The sequence below is a fragment of the Papio anubis genome, chromosome 11 (genome assembly GCF_008728515.1).
Source record: "Papio anubis isolate 15944 chromosome 11, Panubis1.0, whole genome shotgun sequence".
Classification (NCBI taxonomy): domain Eukaryota; kingdom Metazoa; phylum Chordata; class Mammalia; order Primates; family Cercopithecidae; genus Papio; species Papio anubis.
The window spans coordinates 65,631,228-65,643,871 of record NC_044986.1 but is presented as its reverse complement, the minus strand read 5'-3'; the positions used below and the strand labels follow the sequence as shown (position 1 = coordinate 65,643,871).

Here is a 12,644-nt window from a genome sequence, read left to right as displayed (position 1 = left end):
TCAGAGTCAGTTGGTAGCATCTTTTTCTTTCTTAACTGTATATAAAATAATGGCACATCTTACAATTGACAGCCTCTTAGATACAATGAAATATGGTAATTTCTTGTTAACAGTAAATTACTACAAACATCTTTTCTCACTCCCACCACAAAAGAAAATTAAGAAAAAAATGAGCAAATATTTGGTAATATACTGACAGCAGCATTACTCTTTTCGAAGATCTCATGTGCCAGTAATTTTAGAGGGCCACAATACACTCCAGACTTTGCTGAGAAGTATTTCTGGATTGCGTGATAAGTCTTTCCACTGTTTGTGGGGCCTGAATGAAATATTATCTTCCGCTGCACGGCTCTAGCATCTGGGTACCTAAAACATGAGTAGGTAAACAGCTTAATCGATTAACCTCAAAATCCATCCTGGCAAAGGTATCAAATGAAACAAATACCAAATGAAATATCCTCTTAATATTCACAAGATCAAGTCTTTGAAAAACTAAACAATGGGTTTAATATCCACATTAAAATAATGACTGGTTTCCAAGAACGGTATTTACTAACTAGAGGACAGAAAAACCCAAATGCAAATTAATGTCAATATTTTTCCCATTGTACAAGTCTCTTTTTCTCGGCGGTTACTAAAAATAAATTTAAACTGCTATCAGTTCCATACTATGTTCACATCATTCCCACAGCTCTAAACACATGACTCTAAAAGCAAACATTCCTAGGCCCCTGAATTCCAACATACACAAATATAATAATGGAGTCTTCTACCTCTGGCCATAGTGGAATAACTGGCACTAGACTTGCCCTCCCACTAAAAACAAGTACAGGTGGAGCATGGTGGCTCATGCCTGTAATCCCAGCACTTTGGGAGGCCAAGGTGGGAGGATCACCTGAGGTCAGGAGTTCAAGACAAGCATGGCCAACGTGGTGAGACCCCGTATCTGCTAAAAATAAAAAAATTAGCCAGGTGTGGTAGCACACGTCTGTAATCCCAGCTACTCAGGAGGCTGAGGCAGGAGAATTACTTGAACCCAGAAGGTGGACGTTGCAGTGAGCCGAGAACACACCACTGCACTCCAGCCTGGGTGACAGAGTGAGACTCTGTCTCAAAAACAAAAAACAAAAAACAAAAAAACCCAAAAAAAAAAAGTACATGTATGTATGTTGTGCCTCATATGTTGCAAAGAACTAAGGTGAGTATAGCCTACTAGATGTGGGCAATATCCAGCCTAGATGATTGGAAAGATACCAATTTAGGTAAACTTGGTAAAATCCAAGTCTTTTTTTTTTTTCCAGAAACAACTACATTTTCTCATCTATAGGTAGCTAGGGGCAACACAGTTCCATTCTAGAGGGAAACAAAAGGGAGAGCCCCACAAAACTTTGGGGGCAAGGGAGAGACTCATCTGACACTTCTTTTAGAGGTCAGGGTTTGTATATCATAATTCAAGTTAGAATAAGTGAATTAAACTGAATTTGATGGAATGTGAGTAAACCTAGAACAGCATTGAAGCACTGAAGCATTACACAACCTGAAGACTGAGAAGGATATATAATCTGAAGGATCTTTTTATTTCCCCAAAGTCTTTTGCACTGGAGACAGCATAAAAGAGTGAACAAGTGTTGGGATGAGAGAAGATGACATCAATGTGTGAGTTCAGTATAACTGGGGATAAACTAGAAGTACTTGTGATTTTATACTCGTCTTATTACCTGCCAGGGCTCATCTAGCCATGGCAATGTTTGCCTTGAATGGCAGTAAAAGCCTTTCTTTGTTGAATCAAATACTACTACACTATTACACTTCCACATTTATTTGGGGATGGGCTGGGAGTGACAGTAGCCTAGTAGTTCAGCTACCTGATTACAGCCCCATTCTTTTAGAAGCACACTTCTGCCAAGGAGTGGTTTGTACTGCTGTATTTGGTACATTTAGTCTTTTTTCTGCTACAAGTTTCCCTTACCTGTCCTTTAGTGGAGATTTTATTCATCACAGGACAGAATAATCAAGGACAACCAAAATCCTTTTGTTAATTTCAGTACCTCAGCTATCAACATTTCTGAGGTATCATTCAATGTTCCTCTGCGTCATGGAGTGAAATTCTTGTTTTATGGGTATTGGGAGTGTGGGAATGTGATAACCTAAACAACCTTTGCTCTGAAATTCCATTTTTCCCTCTTTCCTTGAATTGTATTGACCTATAGAGTTAATTTCTTTTGTACTTTTTCAAAGAAAATATTAAAAATCAATGGTCTCAAAAAAAAAAAAGTACAAAGCAGGGCAAAATACATGCAGTAAATGTGTGGGGACACGGGCCATAGGCAGTGCAGGACTGCAATTCTTGAAAGAATAGAACACTTGGGATGAGCCATACTGCACCCCAGTAAGGCATAAGGAGGTAGAACCCAAGCAGAATATGACAGTCTCACTGAAGCGAGCAGCAGAGATCAAGTTCGGAGCAGCTAAAATGTGAAGACCAGAGTGTGGAAGAGAAGGGTACATAGAAGGAGAGCCCAGAAGTCTGTGTGTGGGTTCCCTGTGAGTTACTGGCCAAGGGCTGGGCTAACCATGTACAAGGTAAGAATCGGCAGGGTCTAGGAATGAGCAGCCTACCAAGGGTTTGAGTGGAAAGTCTCAAAGATGTCTCAAGTGCTAGGGCATGTTGCAGTTCCAGCCATGGTGGAAAGAACTCATTAACACCCAGGCACTCAGCTAAAACACCAGGAAGGCCATAGCTTAGACTTAAGGACAACATCGTTAAGTCACGGCTATTCTAGATCTGCCCTAATAAAACCTAAAACCACACTCAATGGGCATCAAGGTGAGATACCAGTTAATTGCCTAACAGAGTTAATTGCCTCTTTTTATTTTAGGAAAACAACCTAATCCAGACTCCTTATAATTTATTATCTAGAATACAATAAAAAAATAATAATGACCATGAATCATCCAAGATTAGAAACTGAAAATTTCAAATCCACAAATGGAGAAACTAACCAGTTAGGTGGTATTCTTAAGTCACTGATTTTACGTAGATCATCCTTACAGTCCAACACAGGAAATATTTGTTTGGCATGTCTCAAGAAAAATGGAAATAAATCATCCACATGAGCTGGAAAATAAAATACTGTATTAACATGTGCAATCTACATAAAATTCATAACTAAATTTAGTGAAATCTTTTTTCTTAGTAAGCTAAGGTGCAGGGGCATTGCCAGGATAAAAAGAAAAGTCCTCTCCAGGCGCAGTAGCTCACGTCAACAATCCCAGCACTTTGGAAAGCCGACCTGGAAGGATGGCTTGAGCCCAGGAGGTTGAGGCTACACACTGAGCTGAGACTGAGCCACTGCACTCCAGCCTGGGTGACAGAGCGAGACCCTGTCTCAAAAAAAAAAAAAAAAAAAAAAGGAAAAAAAGAAAACAAAAATAGAAAAGTCCTGAAGTTACAGGCTTTATCCTTTTCTGGGATCCTGTTTTGTCTTAATTTTTCCTTTTAATTTTATTTATATTTTCAGGAAAACAGGAAATTGGCTAGCAACCACCATGTTCTACTCTTTTAGTACAAACAGGCAAAGATTAGCATTGGCGAAAGTTAAATTAAAAATAAAGAACCTAGACATGTACATTACAGAGATGAAGGTACAAACATTTTTTAAACTTCGAAAACCACAGACAGGCAAAACATGTGTTTGTTCCTCAGCAAGAATTCTCCACATCTTAGTGGCTCTGAGAGGAGGCTGGGGTATGTCCCATTCTGCGTTGTATCCTCAGTGCTGGGCACAAGATACAGGTCTAAGAGTCAAATACATAACCAAAACCAAACTGCCTGTGGGAATAAAATGATGATATTCTGATTTTTTTTTTCTTTTATAGCAAGAACTTTGTCCTGATATGAGGAAGAAGGAAGCCAGCGGCAGAAACAGATAGAATCTGCTATGTATTAAATTCTAACTTATATAAGAGCTTTATTTCACTGGGCCCCAGTCTTCCTCCAGTCTAAGACATATGGGTGATGTAATAACTAGCTCAGGGACCCAACATAAAAGCAAACAACCTAGAAGTCATCCTGTCAAAGCACTGAGTTATTTACAGAGGATGTTACCAGACCCATTCTAAACCAAATAAGCCCTTCTAGAGAAATGAACATGAAGTATGAGAAGAAATAGAAGGTATGTTCAATAGGATTTTAAAAAGTCTCTAAACACTTGCCTGCACCGAAGCAAATATCATTCAAAACAATGTGAATGTCCACATCTAGGGAATGAGACTGCATAATATAATTTCTAAAGCTTATGAAAGCTTGGTGGAAGAGACGAGCTGTAGAAACACAAAATGAAAAGATCTAAGGCTTAGTTCTCATTTTAAAAAGCACACAGAAACACCACACCAAACTCACCAGAGAGTCTTTTTTTTCCTTTTTTTTTTTTTTTTTTTGGTAGTACAGCTGGTTTATTACGATCTGGGCTAAAACTGAGCTAAAACTGAAGTCCTAGCACAGCATGAAGGAAGGCCGCACCTGCAGCTCTTCTGCTGTGCAGTATGGCTCACCAGGTGAGCCTTGCCAGTCTCCCACCCAGCCAGAAGCAAAGGGCAGGGACGTGTCTCCAGACGACAACTATGTACTTATTTCCAGGTCACACAAGGGGTCGCACAATCCTGACCAAGCTGTACTGTAAGAGGTAATAAAATATCTCTATGAAGATGTTTTGGGCCTTACCATCAAGTCCATAATCAGCACCCAGTTTCTGAACTTCTTTCCTCTTGTAAAACTTGTCTAAGACCTTCTTTACTTCATCTAGAAGAGAGATGTCAAAATTTAACATGTTTCCTTATCTTAGATAAATGCTGAAAAAAAGGCAAAAGAAGCTTGAAGCAGTAACACTAAAGGCAGCAATTTAATGAGTGTTGCAAGAACTAGAAGGTTTCAGTTGATCCTTCTTTATGAATTGATATGCGATGGGAGTGTTAAGAAAAATGATCAAGTCAAACAACGCAACACCCTGTTATACCTCAGAGGAATGAGCAATGCACTCTGGGATCAGAGGCAGCCTCAAGCCTTCACCAGGCCATTTATACGTAGAGAGCCACAGTGTTATTCACTTATAACCATTCTGCACATCCAAACAGTGAGCAGCTAAAACACATCCAGAAAGACAACCAATATAGCAAGGACCAGCTCCTCATGCTTAAGGAAGCCAGGCTGATCTTAAGTTTGAGGATGATGATTTCAGGGACAAAAGATTACACTTGTTCTGTGCTACATGGCAAAACTAAAGTCAGTGGGGGCAGATTTCAGTGGAATTTATACAAGAACTTCCTAACAATTAGAACAGTGAAAAGTGAGAGCTTCTTGACAATTGAATTACTCAAGCAAGGGTTAGATGACTGTCATGGGAGATAACATGCCACTATGAATCAATAATCTTACAGGTAAAAATATTTTAAACTAATCAAGCTGAGACTGTATTATGGCTGTATATGTTAAAATGCTGTAGTATATGTTAAAATACTACAGCATTATTCAATAAACATTTTACTGACTCAGCCACCCACTATGTATTTCTAGGAGGAGAAGCCACAATGAGCACACAGCCTTTACCCACGAAATTCAGAAAGGCCAAGTGGCCTGCATTTTTACCTTCCACAAATGTGCCAACCACATTTTCACACAGTCCAATACACACAACACTCATTGAAGAAATCAAGCCTGAACAGAGCATCCCACTAACAAAACTTTGACAGAATGAGGAAATTTCAGAATCACTGGTTTAGCCACTAGATCTGCCCACAATTAACTATGAGATACACATACACACACAGAGCATGTGTGTGTGTGTGTGTGTGTGTGTGTATTTATATTTCAGACCACAGGCAGATTTCTGGGTCTCTGTTACTTTGTGCTGAGTAGAACAACAGTTTCTTTTTTTTTTTTTTTTTTGGAGATGGAGTTTCACTCTTGTTGCCCAGGCTGGAGTGCAATGGCGCGATCTCGGCTCACTGCTACCTCCACCCCCTGGGCTCAAGAGATTCTCCTGCCTCAGCCTCCCAAGTAGCGGGGATTACAGGCATGCATCACCATGCACCATGCCCGAATAATTTTGTACTTTTAGTAGGGACAGGGTTTCTCCATGTTGGTCAGGCTGGTCTCAAACTCCTGAGCTCAGGTGATCTACCAGCCTCAGTCTCCCAAAGTGCTGGGATTACAGGCATGAGTTACTGCGCCTGGCCAACAGTTTCTTGGTATCAAGGGTAGAAAAATCAATGACAAATAAAAGATTGGAAAAAAGCAAGTGCAATTGCTTGGGAAAATTCTGCTGACCTATAAACTCGATACAAACGAAAGACAGATCACATTTATTTAGAATTAATCTATTTTCTGTGACTAATACTACCATGTTATATAAGATTCATGCTGCTTTACTCAAATTAAAATGCTTCCAAAATATGAAATTTCCCATTATGTAAAGTAAAAGAAACCAGTTACAAAAGACCACATACTATATGACGCTATTAATACGAAATATACACAACAGGCAAATCAACAGACAGAATGTGGATTAGTGGTTATCTGGGGCTAAAAAAAAAAAAAGATACTGGGGACTGGGGGACTAGAGTGACTTGCTAATAGATATCAGGCTTCTTTTCATGGTGATAAAAATGTTCTAAAATAAAATTATGGTGATGATTATACAATCCTGCAAATATACTACCAATGAATTATACACTTTTAAAGGGTGAATTTCTGGTATGTAAATTAAAATTGTATCTTTCTTTTTTTATTTGAGACAGGGTCTCACTCTTGTCACCCAGGCTGGAGTGTGGTGGTGCAATCTCGGCTCACTGCAACCTCTACTACTACCCAGGCTCAAGCCACCCTCCCACCTCAGCCTCCCAAGTAGCTGAAACTACAGGCGCACACCATCATGCCTGGCTAACTTCTGTATTTTTTGTAGAGATGGAGTTTCGCCATGTTGCCCAAGCTCGTCTAACTCCTGGGCTCAAGCGATCCACCCTCCTGGGCCTCCCAAAGTGCTGGGATTGCAGGCATGAGACGCTGCGCCCAGCCTAGTCTTTTTAAAAGAACATTCTGATTGCAGGTAGAGAATTGAATGGAGGGATCAAAGGCATATGAGGAGACACATAAGGGGCTATATGTGCAGTCCAGTCAAAAGATGGAAGCTGGCAATTTAGACTAAGCTGGTTGCAGTGGAGAATGAGGGAAATGAATGAATTCAATATTTATGAGGTAGAATCAACAAGATTCATCAACTGGGCTTTCTCTGATTGTTAGATGTAGGGGTGATGGATGGACGACGACCAGGTTTGACCTGAGCACCCAGAGAAGCAGGCTGGAAGGAGGAGCAGGTCTACCAGGAGGAAGGTAAGTTGTCTTGACATGCTAAGGTGAGGTGTGTGTAAGAAAGACAAGTAGAGACACCTGGTAGGCAGCGAGATATATACGTCCAGGGCGAAGGAGAGGGGTCCAGGGTAGAGACAAAGATCTGAGAGGAATACTGAATTAGTGAGGGAGAGAGCGAGAATGAGACACCCCATAGAGAACACAGAATAAAGCAGCGACGTGACGCAGGACAAAGCCTTTAAGTACTTCAACTTTTTGGGCTATGAGTAGGCAAAAGAGATTGAGAAGTGACAGCTTCTTGTCCCGATTGCTAAGCTAAGTGGAAATCTGACACCTTAACCACATGGCTATATCAGAGTGTAGTAATTTAGCATCTTCTGTAGCCCCTCCTGCCATGCTGAAAAATCATTCTAGTAAATTCAACATCTGGACCAATCCCAGTCAAAGGAGATGAAAAATCACCTGGCACACAGACCCAATGAAGCAGCTAAGGATTCTCCACCAGAAGAAAATCTAGTGCTGACAAACTTATGTCTTTATTCCATCTTCTTACAGGAAGCAGCAAAGACATTTACACTGTCAGGTAAATTGGAATAGCTGCAGAAAATAAGAATTTATCAATATTTGAATACAATAAGGCAAATTATCTCATCCAAATTACCTTATGCCTTCAAATAATATAAAACAAATGGAAAATTGTTCTTTAATGGGTAAACTATTGTTTGAGTTTCAACTCTGCAAGATGAAAAAGTTCTCATCTATTTCGCAACAATGTCAATATACTTAACACACTAGTGAACTGTGTGCTTAAAAATATTTAAGACTGGCTGGGTGCAGTAGCTTAGGTCTGTAATCTCAGTGCTTTGGGAGGCCATGGCAGGAGGATCCCTGGAGCCCAGGAGTTTGAGACCAGCCTGGGCAATATAGCAAGACCCCATCTCTACAAAAAATTTAAAAATTATCCACGCATGATGGTGCATGCCTGTAATCCTAGCTACTTAGAAGGCTGAGCCAGAAGGATTGCTTGAGCCTGGGAGTTGGAGGTTACAGTGAGCTATGATCATACCACTACACTCCAGCTTGGGTACAGAGCAAGACCCTGTCTCTAAAAAAACAAAGTATGGCCGGGTGCGGTGGCTCAAGCCTGCAATCCCAGCACTTTGGGAGGCCGAGACGGGCGGACCACGAGGTCAGGAGATGGACACCATCCTGGCTAACACGGTGAAACCCCGTCTCTACCAAAAAATACAAAAAACTAGCCGGGCGTGGTGGTGGGCGCCTGTAGAATGGCGTAAATCCGGGAAGCGGAGCTTGCAGTGAGCCGAGATCCAGCCACTGCACTCCAGCCTGGGCGACAGAGTGAGACTCCGTCTCAAAAAAAAAAAAAAAAGTAAAATAAAATAAAAAAACAAAGTAAAGAAAAAAAAACTAAAAAAAGTTTAAAAGAGTAAATTGTATGCATTTTTACAATTTAAAAATAAATAATAGTATAATTACATTATCAAAATAATACACTCTCTGCTATGGTTTGAATGTCTTCTCCAAGACTCATATTGAAATTTAGGCCGGGCGCGGTGGCTCAAGCCTGTAATCCCAGCACTTTGGGAGGCCGAGACGGGCGGATCACGAGGTCAGGAGATCGAGACCATCCTGGCGAACATGGTGAAACCCTGTCTCTACTAAAAAATACAAAAAACTAGCCGGGTGAGGTGGCGGGCGCCTGTAGTCCCAGCTACTCGGGAGGCTGAGGCAGGAGAATGGCGTAAACCTGGGAGGCGGAGCTTGCAGTGAGCTGAGATCCGGCCACTGCACTCCAGCCTGGGTGACAGAGCGAGACTCCATCTCAAAAAAAAAAAAAAAAAAAAAAGAAATTTAATTGCTATTTTAACAGTTGAGAGGTGGAACCTTTAAGACGTGATTAAGACAAGAGGAGTCTGCCCTTTTGAGTGGATTAATGCCATTATCACAGGAGTCAGTCAGTTATTGCAGGAGTGGGCTCCTGGAAAAAAAGGGTAAGTTCAGCTCGCTTTCTCTGTCTCACAGGCTCACTTGCCCTTCCACCTTCCGCCATGCAATGATGCAGCCAAAGGCCCTCATCAGATCCTGGCCTCCAGAACCATGAGTTAAATACACCTCTATTGCTTATAAGTTACTCAGTCTCAGGTATTCTGTTTTAATAGCAGGAAACAAAGACAGTCTCCCAACTCCAAGTAAAAGTGAAAGGCCTTGCTTAACACTGACTTGGAAGAACAGGTCAAAGAATAACATATACTGTGAGTTCCATCACATGTTTAGTGAAAGTACTGTACTTCTGCTCTGAAAAACATATTGTAGTCTATATTTTAGATTTACAATAGGAGGCACCAACGTCGCTTGTTGAAGTGAGACATTTCTCCTCCTATTCCTGGAGGCAATTACTGGATAGCATTTCCTCAACCTCCCAGTTTCATTTGGTCAGAGGAAACTCCCTTACCTCCCTAATCATCCCGAAACTCACCTTGAAAACATTCACATGCCTCTCTGTCAAAGAATCCATCCAAACTTAAGTTTTGCTGAGCAAAGCCCGCTGCCACTCACTGATGCTACCCTCTTCTTTTCTCTCTGGAGCCGGGGATACCCTACCTTGTTCTACCTTGCCATGTTCTACCTTGTATTACAGTTCGCTTTCCATACACGTGTCATTCTCCACGAAACCGTTACGTTTCTTAAGAGGGGATCGGGACCTGAGTCTGGTTCCTCTTGGCAACCACCACACAGCCTAACAGCGCGGTATAAGTCGGCGCCTCCTCAATGTCAAAGAATCCTAAAAGAAGGCTCCGCTGGCTTTTCATTGCCACATCCCATTCCCCTTCTGGGGGCGGGAGAGAAACAAAGAAGAATGCAAGAAAGAGCGGGCGTCTACCTAACAACTCAAAAAAAGTCAAATCCTCCCAACACATGAGTGTTTAAACCATTCAGAGAGCAAGTCAGTAAAAGGGAAAAGGCCGCTTCTGGGACAAGGCGTTAAGAATCAGACACAGTCCCAAGCTGTTTAAGGGGCTCACACACCAGCGAAGGAGGCAGACATTGAGAAGCACGATGACAACACTCGATGGGACCTCGGATCCCCAGGGGAAGGGGGTGCAGCTTCCTCCCAACCAGTCTCGGCCCGGCAGACACCACTCCCTGCCGCCCTCAGTAGTTCCCGCACTCACTCTTGTCCAGAGGCCGGGTTAGCTCGGCCCCGACGTCGCCATCGGCGCTGGGGCCCTGAGGTTTCACAGTCAGGGGCACGAATAAAGACGTGTTCGGGATTTTGGAGCCACCTGAGGCAGAGGAGGACGCGGTAGCAAGGACAGAAACTTGCCCCAGAAGGCTGGGAAAGGGCCCAAAGTGGGGGCGAAGGGCAGAGCAGATGGCTGCCCGGTGGCCAGCCTGGCGCCCTGCTGGGAGCCGAGCCCACAATAGGGCACACCGGGAGAAGGACATCGAGGCTGCAAGTTCTACAGGCGCCGGCAGCAGCCGCGGATACGGCGGCAGAGAGTGACGCGCACCTCCAGCGCCTGCTGCCCAGAAAGACCCGGACCGAGCAGGTAAGCTGCCCGGGAAAATGCCTGACCGTTAAGGAAAAAGCCGTGCGGTAACGGTGTTCTTTCAGGGAAGAAGAAGCTTAGCAGAGAAAACCGCTAGACATAATTCTCGTTCTGTTTCTCTGTTTTGTTGGTGATTGGGACCAGCTTTCCCTAAAGAAGGGAAAATAATCAGGCATCTTGGGATGTCATAGATGAGCGGAGGGGGCCTGCTAGTCGTGTCGCGTGATGCAAACTAGTCCTTTGGTAAGCCGGTGTCTAGAAGCACGTGGGTGAGCAGTGAGAGAATGGATGGTGGAACAGCAACTGCGAATGCTCAGGGTTCGAGTGTGTCTTGCGGACTCAAACACTAAATAGCATTTCCCAAAAGTTTCTTGCATTGTTAACCGGCCTTTCCTGATATGTTGACGTTAGCGATAATAACTTGATATGCCCCTCGGAAACGTTGCTAAGAAATAGTGTTGCACTATTAAACCCCTTGTATTACGTAAGTACTTTTGCTTTAATGTGAGCAGTTTGTGTACATCATCCTAGCAACTATGTCACAACCACATGGCAAAAATACGTGCTCTGTACCCCAGCCATAGTTTAGTTCCATTGCATTTGTTGAATACCGTGTCCTCATGTGAGGCTGCAACATGTTAGATTCAACAAGTTTAAATTAAGTTGGGCGTGGTGGCTCACGCCTGTAATCCCAGCACTTAGGGAGGGCGAGGCCGGTGGATCATCTGAGGTCAGGAGTTCGAGACCAGCCTGGCAAATGTGATGAAATCCCGTCTCTACTAAAAATACAAAAAGTAGCCGGGCGTGGTGGTGCACGCCTGTAATCCCAGCTACTAGGGAGGCCGAGGCAGGAGAATCGTCTGAACCTGGGTGCTGGAGGTTGCAGTGAGCCGAGATTGGACCACTGCTCTCCAGCCTGGGCAACAAAGTGAGACTCCGTTTAAAAAAAAAAAAAAAATTTCCCAAGTTTGGCATCTTCACATCTCTTTCTACTTAAATCATTAAGATCTTACAACTTGAAGGAACGTGTTATATAATATACAATACTGTATGTCTAATAGGATTCCAGTAACAATTTGCCACCTGCCTTTGATTCACAAAATAATTTTTAAACATCAGGGATACAAGGAGACAGTCCTTTGCTTTCAAAGTTTCTGACCTGGTTTTGGTGATAGGAACAGTACATGTTAAATAATGCACTTATTACTCTAATAGGCTAATGGCAGTTCAAAGAAAGGAGCAATTTTAGAGTGGTAAAGAGATTTCTGCCAGACTTAAAAGTAAAACATATAGAGAAGTGGTAAGTAAATTCTAGTCAGAGGAAACGATGTAAGCAGAGGCTTAACTAAGGAAAAGACATACTGAAAAAATGTAAATACCAGAGTTAAGGCAGGCCTAATTCTATGGCTTACAAATAGTGATTATATTTTTGAGAAGAGAAATCATTCATTAGGAAGTACCTAGGATAGACTAGGATAAACACAAATGTGCAGGGAGGAAGATTACAACTTTAGCAACAGTTGTAGCTGAAGGTGGTAGATTCCTGTATCTGAAGTATGATGGAGACCATGTATATGGAATGGAGAGATTTTACAAGACTCCTTAGATAATGTAGTGAGTGACTAAATATGCTAGAAAATGTCAATAAACAATGATGTGTCGTCAGATTTGGAAACTAGGAGAATGAAGGATAAACCAAACATTTA

General features: G+C 42.3%; 1 protein-coding gene across 2 annotated transcripts in view; it reads right to left on the bottom strand.

Moving 5' to 3' along the window:
- Window positions 1-10,918, bottom strand: part of SUPV3L1 (Suv3 like RNA helicase) — a 29,920-nt gene extending 19,002 nt beyond the window's left edge. Inside the window, exons 1-6 of one of the 2 annotated variants that reach the window (XM_031652244.1) lie at window positions 10,561-10,888; window positions 7,829-7,963; window positions 4,724-4,801; window positions 4,216-4,323; window positions 3,004-3,118; window positions 198-366 (exon numbers count right to left, since the gene is read on the bottom strand). In XM_031652244.1, coding sequence (XP_031508104.1) covers window positions 198-366; window positions 3,004-3,118; window positions 4,216-4,279 — 348 coding nt within the window. In that variant the 5' untranslated portion in view covers window positions 4,280-4,323; window positions 4,724-4,801; window positions 7,829-7,963; window positions 10,561-10,888. Of the gene's footprint in view, window positions 1-197; window positions 367-3,003; window positions 3,119-4,215; window positions 4,324-4,723; window positions 4,802-7,828; window positions 7,964-10,560 lie in introns of both variants that reach the window. The other variant, XM_031652243.1, reaches the window with a different exon arrangement.
- Between the last annotated feature and the right edge of the window lie 1,726 nt (window positions 10,919-12,644).